Consider the following 19,788-nt stretch of genomic DNA (forward strand, 5'->3'; position numbering starts at 1 on the left):
TATCAATAAAATCTTATCAGTTCCCATCTCTAGCACCGCTGGAAAAAATCACATGTAACTCATCTAGGAGAGTGCTCTGTCTTACTGAGCTTCTCCTTAATAGTGAAGGTAAATGTACCTGAACCTCCAGCTGTTGTCTTAGCTTGCTTGGAAGATGAAGTTGTGGTGCTTCCTCTGGAACTCTGTGTTGTTGTTGTGAAAGCTGATGAGAAAGATGTTAAAAAAAAAGGTCTGAGACTCAACTTTGGTTTTGAAGGGGGCGGAGCTGTGAACAATAAAAAAGAAACACGCTGATACAAAATAAATCCTGATGAGAGAAATAAAACGCTCCTTTAGCTGACCGGCTGCTTATAAACGATGGCAACATTAAATTAAAATGATCAGTTTATTATTTTTATTCCTAAAAACACTGAGACAGTAAATGAACACTGACTGTATTAATCTTCACAGTGATTATTAGACCAAATATCAGGTTATTAAAATATCAGCTGCAGTCAGAAAAATGTTTCCTCTGACCTCCAGACACATGAAGAAACATTTTCATGACTTTCAGTAGAAACTCACCATCTCTGACGTTGAGCTCAAACTGCTGGTATGGACCCGAACGGTAACTGTTCAAACCACACCTGTAACGTCCAGAGTCAGATTTTCTCAGCTGTGTGATGGTCACATCCAGACGACTTCCTGTAGGTGTTGTTACATATCTCATGCTGTATCTGCCACTTTGAGCTCTGTCACCATACATTATAAGAGGGCTTTCACATTCGTCCTTACAGAAGTACTTCCCCCTTCCAGTCTCAGTAAAGAAACATTGAACTGTGATACTTTCTCCTTCAGTTCTTGTAAAACTGGGGATTTGTGCATTGATGAGACCAATGTTTCCATCCTGCAGCACTGTTGGAAAACAAATCAACAATCAATAATGAACATTTCCACACTGATCCACAGAGTCACACTGGGAGCTGCCCAGTTCAACCAGTCTGTGATTTGACTTGATTTATTCTGTCAGGAAGGACTCGATGGATGCAGCATAAACTCTCACATTTTTATGATGATTTGATTTAATTTGAATGTTTAAAATATTTTATTTGTTTTCTTTTGTTTTTTAATTAAATGTATTTATATCAGGGACCATGTTCTACAAAAAAACATTAATCTCAAAAAGAGAAAAGATGCTCTGCAGCAGATTTAGCTGACAGCTAATTTCCATCTGCAGTCACTGGGCTGGTAAAGGAAACAATAAAACACAGTAAAACCTAACACCACTCATATAAGTCAACACACACACAAACACACACATCATAGGAATCACATATAACAGAATGTAGAAATCAAAATACATACATAAAGTGATTTAAAAAACGAATGTGATAATAATGAAAATTAAAGCTGCAAGCAGCGCTGAACAGGCCCTCGCCACCCCATGCATGTCGGTTTACAGAAACAACAGGGCTTCGCACTGGTCAGTGCTCGGGCCCTAACAAGACTGATTACTTAAAATCATTTTTTTAACTTCACGACAGAAAAGTTGGAAGTCTGTGAAAAACTACGTCTTTGTTCTTTGTCCTAATGAATCACAACGGTTTATCTAGTATGGGTCAGGTTTGATACGATGGCTGTGCTGTGGATGTAACAGGATGTGGTAAGGACTTCGTAATACCAGTTCACTTACTCTGTAAACAGTAATATCTTACTTAATAACATTGCATAACATACATGGTAAAAGTTTGTGTTAACGGCACAGAAAAGGTAATAAGCAGTTACAAAGGATATAATACCTCAGAAAAACTTGTGAAACCATCCGCAAGAACATCATCAGAATTTAAGATGTACCGTAATAATGGAGGAAACCGGTTCATGGGGCCGTCATTACCAACACTGATGATGTAATTTCAGCCGAAAAACTGTCACTCTACCCTTTCCTGTTATGTTGCCAACACCTTCATAGTGTGTTTCACAATGTGATTAACTAACATTGCCATGGTGATTGTAGTTTTCATCATTTTTGGCCTTCCTTATTGACATGTAGAGAGATTTAAATACAATATAATATACAGTGATCAGCTGTATGCTCACTGGAGCCCCAAAAACTCTTCATAAGTCTCACCAAGCACGCTGTCCCTAAACTCTGTGTCTGTCCCAGAGTCAAACAAAGCTTCATCCTCTGTTCACACCCAGTGGAAAAAAGTTAGTGAATCTTTTAGGCTTCAGATGTGTGCTCATACTGAGTCTCTGCTTCAACATGCTCGTGTGGGTCGGCTCAGTTTGGTCTGTAAATACTGAAACATCACAGCAACTAGGGGACAGCGGCAGCCTTTAAGTTATAAGTAATTGAGATCGATCTTGTGCAAATTGCCTCTCTCTTCTGATGGTCACAGAGCAGACACTGTTGATAACTGAAGCGTCCGTTGACTGACGACAGAAGTATTTGTAACTCGCTTTTTATTTCACGTGGGCGCTGAAATTGGGTCATTATTAAGTTTTAATTAAGTTTTTTTTAAGGCAAAACTACAGTGGAGACATTGGTCAAGTCATGTAATCAGTATATGCTCCAACACAGTGTAACACCAGTAACAGCTTTACACACTGCAACACATTTTACTCAGCAACAACACAGTCGGGTAATCGGTCCTCACCTGATAAGAAGCAGAAGAGCAGAACAGGCTGGATATTCATTCTGAAGTTGTTTCTGATGAAGAAAAATCCTTAAACTGCTGAAAACTGCTGCTATGACTTCAGTATCTTCCGTCTAATACACCTCCAACCTTCGAAGTTCCTCACTTTCAGTCCCTTATTGCTCAACTTAGTTGCCAGTCTTCATTTCAACATGACTTCCTGTTTTCTCTCGCTCTCATTCTCAGGGCTGAGCGCTACATGAATATAACATACTGTGACATCCAGTGTTGGGGGGTAATGGGTTAGAGTACTTGATTACTTTTTTGATCTGTTATTATTTTTAACCAACTATTCCTGTAGCTACCGTTCTGCCACAAGAACAGAAAAATCTGCCACCAATTTGCATCGTCTTCCTTTCGACCTGACGGAGGAAGTTATCGTCACCAAAACACTTCCTCTCTGCTCTGCTCCAAGCCCCAGTGCACCATGGGAACTGCAGTCCTCTTTGTGCTGAACATGTTACTGAATACATATATTACTGTTTTTAATTCTTTGAAATCAATATTGTTTTATATTTAGTAAATAAATCATGATACGGGCTTATTTGGAGCACACATGGGCTTAAATGTCAGTAGCCATGAAAAACAGTTGGACTTAGATTTTGGTGCTTAATGGGAACACTTACCCTAACATCTGAATACATTGGTTAGAAAATGTGATTAAGTAATTGAAATAGTTACATTACTTATTACATGTTAAATAGAGTAACTAGTAATCTGTGACCTATTACATTTTCATAGTAACCTTCACAACCCTGGCCATATTGTACATTACTACAAATAAATCCTTAATTACTGTGTATGGACTTGGTGTTAGATTGATCAATAATTCTCACTGATTAGGAAAAAACAACTGATTATCCATTTTATAGTATAAAGTTCTTAATTTCCTTTTCATCTGTGGAACAGGTGGGAAGAAAGTTTAGCCAGGTGATTCGTTTGTTTTGTATGTTTTTGTTGTAATACTCATTTTGGCCACCAGGGGCTGAAGTGCTTCATGTTCTGAATAGGATTGAAAGCATTTATGTTTTCTTCCAAGTGCGTTTTAATTTCTCAATGAACTCCAACCACCAGCCACTTTTCCCTGTATGAAGATTTAATCATCACAATTTTAAGCAGCTCTGCAATCTGACTGTGACATTATAGAAATGGTTGTCAGCTAATAAATTATTGCTCTAAAAAACAAATCTTACATAGTTTGACAATCTGTAGCACAAGAAAGAATACCAACACAAACTCCCTCAGTTATTTATTTGTAAAAGAAAAGTGCATCTCTGCAAAAAGCTGATAAAAGTTGATTACTATTATGCAAATTAATTTGTGATGTGTTGAAATGGATTTGTTACTTTTTAAATCCATTCACAAAGACAGTTTTACATATTGTACAGCAGTACTATATATGAATGTACAGTAGGTATAGAGCATAGTATTAAAACAATGATGCATGTGACAGATCAACAACAGAAACAATACAACAAATATAAAAAGGTACAGGCAATAGATCAGGATATTTTTGATATTAAAGAAGGAAGATGTCCTCAAAATAAACCACATCTATTAAGTCCAATTTCCACCGGGTTCGTCAGCGGGCTGCAGTCACCAGAGCTGATCGCTGCCACTCTAATCAATGGAGCTGCTTCTAAATCGCAACAAGCTCAACAAAGCAGACGGGAAGTCAGACACAGAATCGGCATAATAAAACTTCCATTTTTAAAATAAAACAACCCGTGCAGCCTCCTGATCATATTTCAGCAACAAACACAATTAAAACAGATAAAGACTCCATCTAGCTACGTAGCTACTGACACATGATATAAGCACAAACATCAAATTATCAAATCAACTAAATTTGAGCAAGTTAACAAAATCGGGCCGTTTAGTTGTGCTGCTACTACAGTAAATACGATAGACTAAAGGCACTTGTTTGGATTTGATTGGGCTGTCGTAATTACTGCATTAACAGTGCAACTTCATTTTAAAAGGCAGATTTCTCTCCCAGAGCTCCGCTGCAGTAACGTGCCCGGGCAGACGACCAAGCTAAACCGTGTCACGGCCGTTACGCACCGCTGATGGACCCGGTGGAAATCCCGGGTTAGCGACAGGGGTATTAACACATTGCTGATTTAGTGGCAACAGAGCTGATTTCTGCCAGTTTATTTTAAAACTGGAAACTTTGATGTAATGCTCAGAAACAGACAGTATTTATGGGATACATTACAGCGGATTGTCAATATACAATAAAACATCGTCCGCATACAACTGAATATGGTGGTGTGTTCCTTTAGTGGAGATTAGAGACAACATGGGAGATCAGTGGATGATATTTGAGATAATAAAGCAGGAAGATGTGCTCAAAATAAACCACAGCTATATTCTTTGTGGTATGATTTATCCAAATCCAAAACAAGTATCATATTTCCTGTCTGAGTGTGGCGTACGTCTGGTCAGGAGACATGGTGGCTGGATTGAGGGTCTCGTAGTTGAAGGATGGATTGACGCTGTGGTAGTCACACTCTCCCAATGTGGAGACTGGAACACAGTCATCATAGACGACAGACTGAAAAAAACAACAGTACAATTTACCAAAGTGATGAGGAATGATTACATACATGAGATAAGCAGCCATTTTAACAGCCCAGACTCTCTTCTGTTATTTAAACATTTTGAGCAGAGATACCATGATGCAAAGTAATAAAGTCACCTCCATGTTTATGTTGGTTAAATGGCCCCTGCTGTTCACATCTGTGGAAGACAAAGAACAACAAAGGTGTTTTCATTGCTCTTCATTTGTAATTATTGAAAGAGTTAGAATAGGAAGGTAACTCACCATTAGAGCTTCTTTTCTTCCATTTGTACAGGAGCGGTAGAAAAACAGCCAACAGGACAACCACAGTCACAGAAACAGCCACAGTCACAGAAATAACCACAGTCAAAGGAACAGCCAGATACAAGATCATACCTGGATGAGAAACACAGTGTTGAAACTAGTTCAAACTGCTGTAGTAGGGGAGCTACTGCAGTTTATAAAGTCAGAATCAGAAACATGTTTATTGAACCCTGAACCATGAAAAATTAAAATAAACTTTCTAAACAAGTATACAAGATATCAAAAGCATGATAAAACTCAAGTTTCAAAACTGATTATTGAAATTACATTTCAGAAAAACCATAGATATGTCCCATGTATTTTAGAAACAGGAACCCCGGTATATAGTTTGTCCACCAGAGGAAAATATCGATTTGGGAGAGTGGCCTCCCAAAAATAACCAAAGACCTCCAAAACAATTAGATGTAATGTTAGACGTTCCAAAGTAACAGTGATAGTTATGTTTGAATAACACATTTCGTACCAATAAGCGGAATCAATAATGTAACTGTCTTATTGAGCTTCTCCTTAAAAGTGAAGGTAAATGTACCTGAACCTCCAGCTGTTGTCTCAGTTTGCTGCTGGTTGGTGGTTTTAGTGGAAGATGAAGCTGTGGTGCTTCCTCTGAAACTCTGTGTTGTTGTTGTGAAAGCTGATGAGAAAGATGTTAAAAAAAAAGAGACTGAGACTCAACTTTGGTTTTGAAGTTTACAGAGCTGTGAACAATAAAAAAGAAACACACTGATACAAAATAAATCCTGATGAGAGAAATAAAATGCTCCTTTAGCTGACCGGCTGCTTATAAACAATGGTAACATTAAATTGAAATAGTCAGTTTATAATTTTCATTCCTAAAAACACTGAGACAGTAAATGAACACTGACTGTATCAATCTTCACAGTGATTATTAGACCAAATATCAGGTTATTGAAATATCAGCTGCAGTCAGAAAAATGTTTCCTCTGACCTCCAGACACATGAAGAAACACTTTCATGACTTTCAGTAGAAACTCACCATCTCTGACGTTGATCTGAAATCTCTGGTATGGACTTGAATCGTCACTGTGCAAACCACACCTGTAACGTCCAGAGTCAGATTTGCTCAGCTCTGTGATGGTCACATCCAGACGACTTCCTGTAGGTGTTGTTACATAATCCATCTTGAATCTCTCATTTTTAGCAGTGACATCGGTCATTTCTAGAAGATATTGTTCACATTCGTCCTCGCAGATGTACTTTGTGCTTCCAGTCGTCCCAAAGTTACATGTAGCTGTGATATTTTGTCCTTCAGTTCCTGTATAAACGGGGATTTGTGCATTGATGAGACCAATGTTTCCATCCTGCAGCACTGTTGGAAAAAACAAATCAACAATCAATAATGAACATTTCCACACTGATCCACAGAGTCACACTGGGAGCTGCCCAGTTCAACCAGTCTGTGATTTGACTTGATTTATTCTGTCAGGAAGGACTCGATGGATGCAGCATAAACTCTCACATTTTTCTGATGATTTGATTTGATTTGATTTGAATGTTTCAAATATTTTATTTGTTTTCTTTTGTTTTTTAAATTAAATGTATTTATATCAGGGACCATGTACTACACCACTCACATGAGGCAACACACTCACACGCAAACACACACACACACATCATAGGAATAACATAAAAGAATGCAGATATCAAAATACATACATAAAGTGATTTAAAAAACGTTCATTAGAATGTGATAACGATGAAAATTAAAGCTGCAAGCAGCGATGAACAGGCCCTCGCCACCCCATGCATGTCGGTTTACAGAAACAACAGGGCTTCGCACTGGTCAGTGCTCGGGCCCTAACAAAACCAATTACTTAAAATCATTTTTTTAACTTCACAACAGAAAAGTTGGAAGTCTGTGAAAAACTACATCTTTGTTCTTTGTCCTAATGAATCACAACGGTTTATCTAGTATGGGTCAGGTTTGATACGATGACTGTGCTGTGGATGTAACAGGATGTGGTAAGGACTTTGTAATACAGTTCACTTACTCTGTAAACCGTAATATCTTACTTAATAACATTGCATAACATACATGGTAAAAGTTTGTGTTAATGGCACAGAAAAGGTAATAAGCAGTTACAAAGGATATAATACCTCAGAAAAACTTGTGAAACCATCCGCAAGAACATCATCAGTATTTAAGATGTACCGTAACAATGGAGGAAACCGGTTCATGGGGCCGTTATTACCAACACTGATGATGTAATTTCATCCGAAAAACTGTCACTCTACCCTTTCCTGTTATGTTGCAAACACTGTCAGTGTGTTTCACAATGTGATTAACTAACATTGCCATGGTGATTGTAGTTTTCATAATTTTTGGCCTTCCTTATTGACATGTAGAGAGATTTAAATACAATATAATATACAGTGATCAGCTGTATGCTCACTGGAGCCCCAAAAACTCTTCATAAGTCTCACCAAGCACGCTGTCCCTAAACTCTGTGTCTGTCCCAGAGTCAAACAAAGCTTCATCCTCTGTTCACATCCAGTGGAAAAAAGTTAGTGAATCTTTTAGGCTTCATATGTGTGCTCATACTGAGTCTCTGCTTGAACGTGCTGCTGTGGGTCGGCTCAGTTTGTACTGTAAATACTGAAACATCACAGCAACTAGGGGACAGCGGCAGTCTTTAAGTTATAAGTAATTGAGATCGATCTTGTGGAAATTGCCTCTCTCTTCTGATGGTCACAGAGCAGACACTGTTGATAACTGAAGCATCCGTTGACGACAGAAGTATTTGTAACTCGCTTTTTATTTCACTTGGGTTCTGATACGCAAAAATTGGGTCATTATTAAGTTTAAATTAAGGTTTTTTTAAGGCAAAACTACAGTGGAGACATTGGTCAAGTCATGTTATCAGTATATGCTCCAACACTGTGTAACACCAGTGACACCTTTACACACTGCAACACATTTTACTCAGCAACAACACAGTCGGGTAATCGGTCCTCACCTGATAAGAAGCAGAAGAGCAGAACAGGCTGGATATTCATTCTGAAGTTGTTTCTGATGAAGAAAAATCCTTAAACTGCTGAAAACTGCTGCTATGACTTCAGTATCTTCCGTCTAATGCACCTCCAACCTTTGAAGTTCCTCACTTTAAGTTCTGCATTGCTCAACTAAGTTGCAAGTCTTCATTTCAACATGGCTTCCTGCCTTCTCTCGCTCTCATTCTCAGGGCTGAGCGCTACATGAATATAACATACTGTGACATCCAGTGTTGGGGGTAATGGGTTAGAGTACATGATTACTTTTTGGATATGTTATTGTTTTTAACCAACTATTCCTGTAGTTACCGTTCTGCCACAGAAAAGGATAAAGAACAGAAAAACAATCTGCCACCAATTTACATTGTTCCTTTTTTGTCAGGCAGACAGCTAGCTACGTGGCCACTTTCACAGTTTATTATGTAACTGAACTATTATTACAGGATTTCAGACACACGAGAAACACGGCTGAATACAGATGTTTCCACACAGTGACAAATCCAAATTTCCCACAAAGTTATGAGTTTAAAGACTGTGTAAAGTGAATTCAGACATTTTCTTCTAAACACATTAAATAGGTCATAAATGTATTTCTAAAAAAGGTGTAAAAAGCATTTCAACCATTTAGATTTGAATTGTGGAGCTAGGCTTCACAAACTGTGTTTCAACATTTCTGTGTTCAGGATTTAGTGATTAGCATAAACCCGCCCCTGCTGCTGTAGAGGTATAAATACATTCAGCACACTACTACTACTACAGTCTACAGTTAGCCAGTTAGCTGAGTTAGCCGCAGAGCTAGCCGCCGAGTTAGCTACCAAGCTAGCAGCTGAGCTAGCAGCAGAAAGCTCTCAGGTGTAGCGTCCATGTTTCTGGTAGAGGTGGTGACTTTGATTGACAGGTGACACTTGGTAGGGGGCAGGGCTTCAGCGGACTCGGCGGCCACGCCCCCAGCGTTTGGGAGCAGAGAAAGAGGCTGATTTTTACACAACTTTGAAGCCTATTTTCATATATTTTGCAATTTTTCCAGTTAGTGGGTGTAAATGTTTCGTTATTAGTTAGTGATCTCTAAAAACTACCTTATATGGTGCAACCTGTTTTTATTTAGTGATTATTGAATATCTTTGTATAAGAAAAGTGAGGCGTATGTTTCTTTAAAACCTCCTCTAATGTTCAGTATTACTTTATGTGCTTGGTGAAGGATGGCTACAAGAAGCTAAGTTGTTGAGCTGCAATCATTATAGTTCTGAGTCTGCGTAAATGCAACAATCTTAGTAAATATTATGTTAAACTAGAGGCCAAATATAAACATAGCAACAGCTGACAAATCAGGGAATACCACTAAATACTACAAAACCCATGAGCCCCAGTTTTATCATCAAAATCAAAAAGTGAAGTGAGTCCAAACTGTGTCAGAAGTGGAAAAAATCAGCAACATAAATGAAAAAAAAGAAATAGTGATTAGTGACAGAAAAGTTGAGAATATGGTCTTTAAATTTAACTAACACCCATCTAATTTAATTATGAAACAAATCTTATCCTCTGTTGAAATGAAAGATTATAAAAGTCATAATTAGTCTCATGTTTGTCCTCTGTGTGTTTCCGTACAGCAGCAGATGTGACTCGCCTCCTTTCAACCTGACGGAGGAAGTCATCGCCAACGAAACACTTAGTCAACACTTCCTCTCTGCTCTGCTCCCAGCCCCAGTGCACCATGGGATCTGCAGTCTTCTTTGTGCTCCTCTCCTCCCTGATGATGTCATCAGTGCATGGGGGAGTGGGCGTGGCCAGCCAAGGTGATTGACAGTTGTAAAAGCTGTGCATTTTTATTTTTTTGTTTTTTGGGTCATCAGTTTTTAAAAATAGGTTTTGTGTGTGTGTATGTGTGTGTGTGTGTGTGTGTTTCTATGTGTGTTTGTGTGTTTCTGTGTCTTTGGGTTTGTTTATGTGTGTTTTTCTGTGTGTGTGTGTGTGTGTGTTTATGTGTGTGTTGCGCTACATTTCTGTGTGTGTGTGTGTGTGTCTGTGTGTGTGTGTGTGTGTGTGTGTGTGTGTGCGCGTGCGTGTGTGTCCTGCAGGTGGTGCCGTGCTATGTCCTCTGCAGTGTGTGTGTGAGACGCGACCCTGGTACACGCCTCAGTCCGTTTATCACCAGGCGAGGACCGTCGACTGCAACGAGCTCCACCTGCAGAGAGTCCCAGCGAACATCTCTGCTCACACACAGGTAACACTCTCACCTGTTGAGCTGTAAATACACTCTAAAGACTAAAGTATTGGGATGCACCTCTTACTCATTAAAATCAGGTGTTTCATTCATTGCCACAGGTGTATAAAATCAAACAGCCATGCAGTCTGCATTTACAAACATCAGTGAAAGATCATTTTGAATAACCCAGTATATTAAAGCATGGTCCTGTCACCAACTGTGCAAGAAGTCAGTTTGTGAAATGTTATCATTGCTTAGATATTCCATAATCAGCTGTAAGTGGTTTTATTGAAAAGTGGAAGTGTTTAGTAACAGCAGTGTTGGGTCAACAGAGCATTGGCAACTTCCTCTTACAATAACATCAGCACAGAAACTGAGCCGGGAGCTTCATAATAACAGCAACAACAACAACAACAATAATAATAATAATAATAATAATCTTCATCTTTTATTTCTAATAATAATAATTAACTTCATTTCTATAGCACCTTTCAAAACCAAAATTGCAAGGTGCTTCACACACAGCAATATTAACAGAATGACATACACAAAACACAATTAAAATAATGACAATAAATAAAACAACAAGGCACAAAGCCAGCTCCATAAAGACATGATTGGATAAGTTTGGTGTGGAACTTGACTGGTGTGCACAGAACCCTTAACTCAACCCTATCCAACACCTTTGGGATGAACTAGAACCGAGATTGTGAGCCAGACCTTCTCATCCAACATCAGTGTCTGACCTCACAAATGCTCCTCTGGATGAATAAGCAGAAGAGAGGAAGTGGTTATAGCTGCAAAGAGAGGACCAGTTCCATATTAATGCCTCTGGGTTTATAATGTGATGTTAGAAAGGCTCCTGTAGGTTTAATGGCCAGCTGTCCCAATACTTTTGTCCACATGTTGAAACCAATCTGTGTATTTCAGGTGTTGCTGCTGCAGAGTAACAACATCTCCTCCATCACCACTGAACTGCTGAGTCTGACCAACCTGACAGAGCTCGACCTGTCACAGAACCACTTCAAACAGGTAACACACATGCACACACACACACACACACACACACACACACACGCACACACACACACAGAAACCCACACACACAGAAAAACACAGGCGGGGAGCTCCGGTCCTCTGAAATGAGGCCAACACGGAAGTAACTTAGAACTGCATTCTATCAAAAGGCCACCAGGGGGCGACCGTCTCTATACAAGTCAATGGAGAATTCACCAACTTCTCACTTGATTTCTAACCAAAGTAAACGTTTTCAAAATGTGTTTATGGTCTCAATCGCTAGTTTAAAGCCTTCTTCAATGCAGTATGATGTTCATTTGGGACATTTTGGCCTCCCTGATTTTATATGTGACGATAAAGCAGGGTATGCATTAGGGCGTGGCTACGTCCTGATTGACAGGTTGATTGCCCAATGTCCTCGAGATCCAGCCCTCGCAACCATAGCAAACCTCTGATGAGCGCTGCTGTGTGTGTGTGTGTGTGTGTGTGTGTGTGTGTGTGTGTGTGTGTGTCCAGGTAAGCTCGATGGGCCTGTCCTCTCTGGGTCACCTCGTCACTCTGTACCTAGAGGAGAACAAGATCGAGGAGCTGGAGGACTTCAGCCTGAGGAACCTTTCCAGCCTGGAGGAGCTTTACATAAACCACAACCACATCTCCTCCATCGGACCCAAAGCCTTCGCCGGCCTCACCAACCTGCTGCGGTACGACTCGCTCCGTCTGCTTCCTTTTTCACAGACAGGAAAATCACTGTTATGAAAGTGTTAAGTAAATCATTATGAGAGGAGATTTTATTTACACTTTTTTATTTTAAATTACTTAGTTGTATGAAATATATTATGTACATTTTGTTCATCTTCTATTGATAAATGTTGAATCTTTTTATATACCACAAATCATATAATACAATAAAAAACTATAACACTATTTTTTTCTGTCCACAGTAAACATGAATTAATCCATTCAAATGAATTAGCTCAGTTAACTGGCAAAACAGACAGACAGGAATTAGCCAATCACAAACAAGTAGCTCAGTTTCTGCCCAGCGACAGGTTGCTAAGGACAGCTAAGGCCCTACTACGGTTGCTAAGGTCAGCTAAAGCCCTATGGTTGCTACGGCGATGTGTGAGAATCTGTTTGGAAATTCTCAAAATGCCCCAGAATTTGGCTTCTGACAAGGTCCGAACAATTGCAAACTGTGAGAAAACCGTAACTCCTGTCCAAAAAGTATTTTAAGTGTTTATTTTATTCAGATATTCCTTAAAATGAGCGAGTAAGCTCAGTGTGAAGTCAGAGTGAGATTCTTTTGGGAAAAAAAGACGATTACATTAGGTTCAATGGGGAGCGAGACAGGGATTACCCCCCCCCCCCCCGTTTAAATTTTGTGCAGACCCCGCCTGTCAACGTCACATTTTATGAATCCCAACACCTATGTCTTCATTTTGACAAAAAATTATTTGTCTCCTTTTTACGGTTTGGCCGTGAGCTCGAGTTAAAAATAAAAATTAAAGGTTATTTTTTACTGCTTCTCACACTCTAGCTAACTGCTGCTTCCACTCTAACTTTGAAGAAATAGTGATTTCCACTCCTCGTTTGACTGCTCATAGTTTGAAAAGTTTACATGTTATGTAAAAACAGTTTGGTGTTTTGGAGAGAGCACAAGTTTTCCTCTGTTTTAAAGTTTGAATCACGTTTCTACGTGCAGGTATGAGAGAGCTAGGTGACTCCGAAAAAAGATGAAATTTTGTGCTTTTAAAAAAAAAAATCAATGGAGATTTTCCCTGTTTTTTTGGGAATAACTTAAAACATAAAAATTTGAATTTCAACACCAAAAGCCATAGCACCTCTTTCCCGATTGAGCCGCACGTTTTGATGTTTATATTGTTGGGGTTTTCTCAAAGCTGCGGGACGAGTTACGCCCCGAAATTTGGCTGTAGAGGAGTGCCATGGAACTGCGCCTCTCCTCATCTCTCCTCATCTCTCCTCTCATCTCTCCTCCTCCCTTCCTCCTCATCTCTCCTCATCTCTCCTCTCCTCTCTCCTCCTCCCTTCCTCCTCATCTCTCCTCTCCTCTCTCCTCCTCTCTCCTCATATCAACACATTTATATTCTAATCAATAAATGAACAGGAACAGAGGCAGTGCGTCTGCTTATACTTAATACATTTTAAATAAATATTACACACTGGATAAAATAACTGAGTCTCTCTGTCAGGTTATAAAAACTCTGTTAGTGGATCAAGTTTCAGCTCCAAGTCTGAACTCATTTCCTGTCCTGTAGGCTCCACCTGAACTCCAACCGTCTGGTGGCGATCGACAGCCGCTGGTTCGAGTCCCTTCCCTCGCTGGAGATCCTGATGATCGGGGAGAACCCCATCCTGGGTCTGGAGGAGAAGAACTTCCTGCCTCTGTCCCGGCTGCACAGTCTGGTGCTGGCTGGGATGGGACTGGCCTCTATCCCCTCCGCAGCCTTCCTGGGCCTCGACTACCTAGAGAGTCTCTCCTTCTACGACAACCGGCTCAGGTGAGTCCGAGCGGAGGAGCTTCGGTCTGTAAGCGTCTCTCACTGAGACACAGAGCGAACATGCTGATGACCCGCTGTCCTCCTGCAGGTCTGTCCCCCGAGACGCTCTGAGCGTGCTCCCTAACCTCAAGTTCTTGGACCTGAACAAGAACCCGATCAGCCGAATCCAGCAGGGAGATTTCCAGAACCTTCAACACCTGGAGGAGCTCAGGTGAGTCACGACACACTGAGCCCATATTCAGTATATTCTCAGAGAGCAGAGAGAGTGTATCTTTTAGCTCCTATCACACAATATCATGTCCCATTTTACCTCAGACATGAAAATATAACATAGACATAATGATGGAAATGTCTCTTTTTGGTAGTTTTGAGTCTCTTTAGTCTCTCCATCTCTAAGTTACCATGGTAACTAGATGGCAGCTGTCACTCAAACTAACTGTAGGTTGATTTTAGGAAGCATTTTTTTTTGGAAGCATTTGGGTTACTTCAGTCAAATTGTGTCTCTTTTTAATCCTTTTTATGTCTCTTTTTTGTATTTTAAAGGTTTCTTTAGTCAATTTGTGTCTCTTATAGTCATTTTTGCATCTCTTTTTGGTGGTTAAATGTTATTTTATATGTAAAGTGTAAAATAAGCAGAGCTTTCTGGAAGTGTGGGGTTTATTGTATAACCATTAGAGCCATCAGTCTTCACTGCTACATCATGAAAAGAAATCCTCATAACTACTATCTTATTAAAACTATTAACTATTCATTTCACTAAAACACATGGACATAGATACGGAGATCATCTGAGACAGAACAGCCTCAATGGACAAACATTAGTAGCATCTATACAAAAATATAAAATTTTAAATATTTATATTGTTGTGCATTTTGGGCCACTTTAGGAAAAGTCATCAAATTTCAAAATAAAAGACATTTGTGGTGTTTTTTCAGCTGTTAAATTTGACCCAAACAGTATGTAAAGGGTTAATCTCTGCTGTAATGCTATAAATTAAACTAAACATCCTGCTGTGATGTGTGACTGTTTGTGACTCAGTGTGAACAACATGGAGCAGCTGCTGATGGTGGAGCGATCAGCTTTCCAGAACCTTCCAGAAATCGCCAAACTGGAGCTGTGCAACAATCCTCGGCTGTCCTACATCGACCCGCAGGCCTTCAGGTGGCTGCTCCGATCAATCATCAATCATCAATAATCAATAAATTGGTCTCATCACATCACAAAGTTTATAATACATTTCACACGATAACAAATGAAGATGAAGATCTAAACTCCTCTTCCTCCTTTTTCTCTATTTTACTTTTTCAATTTCTTTCCCTCTTTTCTCCTCTCCTTGCTCCTCCTCCCTTCCTCTGTCCTCTCTCCTCCTCTCCTTGTTTCCTCTCCTCCTCTACTCTCCTCCTTACTCCTCTCGTCTCCTCCTCTCCTTCCCCTATTCTGTCCTCTCCTCTCCTTGCTCTTCCTCTCTCTACTCCTCTCCTCTTGTTTCCTCTCCTCTCCTTGCTCCTCCTTTCCTCTCCTCTCCTCTCTCCTCCTCTTCTCTCCTCCTCCCTTCCTCTCCTCTCTCCTCTCGTCTCCTCCTCCCCCTCTTCTGTCCTCTCCTCTCCTTGCTCCTCCTCTCCTCTTGTTTCCTCTCCTCTCCTTGCTCCTCCTTTCCTCTCCTCCTCTTTCTCTCTCCTCCTCTCCTCTCCTCTCCTCCCCCTCTCTCCTCCTCCCTTCCTCCTCCTGTCTTCTCTCCTCCTCTCCTCCCTTCCTCCTCCTCTCCTCCTCCCTTCTCCCTTCCATCTCCTCCCTCTCTCCTCCCTCTCTCCTCCCCCTCCTCTCCTCCTCCTCTCCTCTCTCCTCTCCTCCTCCCTTCTCCCCCCTCTCAGTGATCTATCCTCCCTCCGTACTCTCCTCCTCAACAACAACCAGCTGAGCCTCCTCTCTGGTGACCTCCTCTCCTCCTTGCCGTCCCTGGAGGAGGTGTCTCTTCACTCCAACCCTCTGCGCTGTGACTGTCTCTCCTCTTGGGGGCCTCACCTCGGCAACCAATCACATCTCAAGCTGCTCGGCTCCTCCGTCACGCTCTGCTCCTCGCCGCCTCACCTGATTGGTCGGGAGCTGCAGGAGGTGGTGGCGGTGGGATGGGGAGGTGTAGACGGAGGAGGAGCGGGAGCCAACAGCTGCCTGCCACACATCTCCGCTCACGCGTTTCCACCGGCGATGAACATCAGCGGCGGGCAGCCAATCACGCTGGAGTGCTGGGCGGACGCTGACCCCGCCCCCCAATTCTACTGGGTCACGCCCACTGGAGACAAGGTGTGTGTGTGTGTGTGTGTGTGTTTGTGTGCGTTTGTCTGTGTGTGTGTGTGTTTGTGTGCGTTTGTCTGTGTGTTGGTGTGTGTTTGTGTGTGTGCGTATGTGTGTGTGTGCGTTTTGTGTATGTGTGTGTGTGCGTTTGTGTGTATGTGTGTGTGTGAGTTTGTGTGTATGTGTGTGTATGTTTGTGTGTGTGTTTGTGTATGTGTGTCTTTGTGTGTGTGTGTATGTTTGTGTGTGTGTTTGCATGTGTGTGTTTGTCTGTGTGTTTGCGTGTGCCTATGTGTGTGTGTGCGTTTGTGTGTATGTGTGTGTGTGTGTGTGTGTGTGCATGTGTGTGTCTGTATGATCTGTGTATGTGTGCGTGTGTGTGTGTGGTTTAATGACCTCTGACCTCGGGTTCTCTAATAAAGACACTCAGGAGTTTTTGGGTTGGTCATCATTTCTCCTCGTGTTATCTTCCTGGTCAGGTGAGCTCGGAGGCGGTGGCTGCACCAATCATATCAGAGGAGGGGCGTGGCCTGAGCAGGAAGAAGAAGAAGCACCGCGTGTCTGAGCCGGGAGCGCTGGTGATCGAACACGCTGAGCCGTCAGACGCAGGTCAGGAAAAATACAACAACTACAGGATCACATGTTGAATCTGACAGTTTAATGTCCGCAGCTTTCATTAAATAAGATAAGAAAGATAGTCTTTATTGTCATTCTACAGTCACCTATACAATGACACTGGGAGTGCTGCAGCTGACGGTGCATTACAGATAAAAACAAAGATAAGAAAAATAAGAATAAAATATAACACTGTACAACAGAACAGGTGCAGGTAATAAATAATAATTAAAGCTGCAAACATGAACGATGAACTGGCCCTCGCTGCCCCGCCCGGAAATTCACCACAACGCCACGGCCAGCAGCTTTAACACAGGCGTAAGATTTTGACAACTTTTCATCTACAAAGTCTTAAGATCATTCAACAACTGAATTTGAAGTCGGAGGAGTTCATAAACATACGATGCCTTGAAATCGCGAAAATGGCACCAAAATCGCAAAATCGATTCACAATGGGCGACTTCCTGTTGGAGTTAGTGTATGGGTCCAAGAGACTTTTTTGTGTGTCTTTACATGATGTATATGTGTTCAGAATTTCGTTTGTCTACGTCAATCTGGGGCGAGGGGCTTCATTTTTAAAATTTTCTAGGGGACACTATTGAGCCAATTTTCCACGTCCATTTCCGTGGACCATAAAATATCAAATGTTCATGAGTTTTTGGGCACGTTTAGACTGAAAAATGCATTTGTTTTCGGAAAATAACTAAAGTTCTTCTCTCTCTCTCTGTCTCTCTCTGCCCCCACCAATCCCCCCCCCCCACACCTCTCTCTCTCTCTTTCTCTCTCTCTTTCTCTCTCTCTCTCTCTCTCTCTCCCTCTCTCTATCCAGGTGTGTATACCTGTGTAGCGTGGAACATAGAGGGAGCAGACACAAAGAGCGTCTCAGTGTTTGTGGACTCTCATGGTTCTCTGGCTCCGTGGTCGGGCAGCAGGGGGAGCTGGGATGGCGTCCAGCCCAGCAGAGAGCAGCTCTGGCTGGGCAACTCGTCCAGCGCTGCGGCCTCGCTGGTGGTGCTGGCGAAGGTACTGCTGTGTTTATAATGTTCACACTGTAATCTGTTATAAAGCTCATTTCATTCTGTCTGTTTGTGTGTAATTAATCATTTTATGTGTGTGCATGTGTGTGTGTGCGTGTGTGTTTGTGCGTATGTGTGTGTTTGTGTGAACATGATTGACTCTCCTTCTCATGAATTCATCACGTTTCCTGCTCAGGTGGTTCACGCTCAGTCGGTGGTGTTGGAGTGGAAGTTGTATCCCAGCGGAGGAGCTTCGTCTGTGGGTCAGAACCAGCAGGACTCCGCCCTTCCTCTGCCGCGGTGGACCAGCGCCACCGTGCACATCGACAACCCTCAGATCAGCTACACGGCCAAGGTGAACACATCCGCCCTCGCTACACCTGCACACTTAACATAGCATAAACCCGCCCCTGCTGCTGTAGTGGTATAAATATATCAGGCACACTACTACTACTACAGTCTACAGTTAGCCAGTTAGCTGAGTTAGCCACCAAGCAAGTAGCCGACTTTGATTGACAGGTGAAACTTGGTAGGGGGTGGGGCTTCAGCGTTTGGGAGCAGAGAAAGAGGCTGATTTTTACACAACTTTGAAGCCTAATTTCATATATCTGGCGATTTTTTTAATCATTCAAATTTGGCAGGGTGGTTAACAACACACTTTTCTGTGGTATGTCAAACTTATTCTGACTTTACACAGACTTTAAATCCTGTTTTTCTCTTTTGTGTTTGTCTTCCAGGTTCCCGTAGACGTTCAGGAGTATAACCTGACTCACCTCCTCCCTGCCACAGAGTACCACATCTGCCTCACCGTCTCCTCCTCTCCTCCCTCACCCACTTCCTCCTCTTCCTCCTCCCCTAGCTCCTCCCCTGAAACCACCCCTCCCTCCTCCTCTTCCTCCTCCCCTTCCTCTCCTGCTCACACCTCCTGTCTCAACGTCACCACTAAGGAGGCGGGTTTCTCTGTGGAGCTGGTGGCGTCGCGTCGCAGCAGTGTGGCGCTGGCGGCCGTGATGGGCTCCATGTTCGCTCTGTCCATCATGGCGCTGCTGGTGGTCTACATGGGCCGGCGCGTGCAGCAGCACAAGTCCTGCGGCCACTCGCTGAAGAAGTACATGCAGCACGCCATGTCCATCCCCCTGAACGAGCTGTACCCGCCGCTCATCACGCTGTGGGAGAGCGAGACCGAGAAGGACAAGGACGACAAGGAGGAGGAGGACGAGGATGAGGAGGAGCGGCAGGGCAGGGAGAGGGAGGAGGAGGCGACGGGAAGCCAGATCGACACAACAAAGACGTACATGTGGTAGCTGGAGAGGGGAGGACGAGGAGGCGAAGGGGACGTTTTAAATAATAGAAAGACAGACATGCGACGGGAGTTTCGGGAGGGATGAGGATGATGAGGAGGAGAAGAGAAACTAGATGGATGAAAGTGTCAGGATGAACAAGTGAGAGAGAAAGAGAGGAGAGAGAGAGAGAGAGAGAGAGAGAGGGAGAGAGAGAGAATGTGACTCGCTGACTCGGTATAAAATATTTAAAGATGTCGACGACAAACACATC

The 19,788-nt window shown here is 42.1% G+C and overlaps 1 protein-coding gene across 1 annotated transcript; it reads left to right on the forward strand.

Annotated features, from left to right (window-relative positions):
• Window positions 1–10,282: 10,282 nt before the first annotated feature.
• Window positions 10,283–19,538, forward strand: si:ch211-180f4.1 (uncharacterized protein LOC100144405 homolog). Its single transcript, XM_053318106.1, has 12 exons — window positions 10,283–10,338; window positions 10,651–10,792; window positions 11,705–11,806; window positions 12,308–12,492; window positions 14,068–14,310; window positions 14,399–14,521; window positions 15,350–15,472; window positions 16,183–16,612; window positions 17,083–17,212; window positions 18,048–18,241; window positions 18,431–18,589; window positions 18,972–19,538. The coding sequence occupies exons 1-12, from the start codon at window positions 10,283–10,285 to the stop codon at window positions 19,536–19,538; spliced, it is 2,454 nt and encodes an 817-aa protein (XP_053174081.1).
• Window positions 19,539–19,788: the final 250 nt, after the last annotated feature.

This window comes from Scomber japonicus, chromosome 4 (assembly GCF_027409825.1).
Source record: "Scomber japonicus isolate fScoJap1 chromosome 4, fScoJap1.pri, whole genome shotgun sequence".
In the NCBI taxonomy this organism is placed as follows: domain Eukaryota; kingdom Metazoa; phylum Chordata; class Actinopteri; order Scombriformes; family Scombridae; genus Scomber; species Scomber japonicus.

What these genes read in the sequence shown, in the direction of transcription:
- si:ch211-180f4.1 (XM_053318106.1), top strand. Translation starts at nt 10,283, where the DNA reads ATGGGATCTGCAGTCTTCTTTGTGCTCCTCTCCTCCCTGATGATGTCA. An exon ending in TTCTACGACAACCGGCTCAG is followed by an intron (nt 14,311 to 14,398) that starts GTGAGTCCGAGC and finishes GTCCTCCTGCAG; the next exon opens with GTCTGTCCCCCGAGACGCTC. An exon ending in ATCGACCCGCAGGCCTTCAG is followed by an intron (nt 15,473 to 16,182) that starts GTGGCTGCTCCG and finishes CCCCCCTCTCAG; the next exon opens with TGATCTATCCTCCCTCCGTA.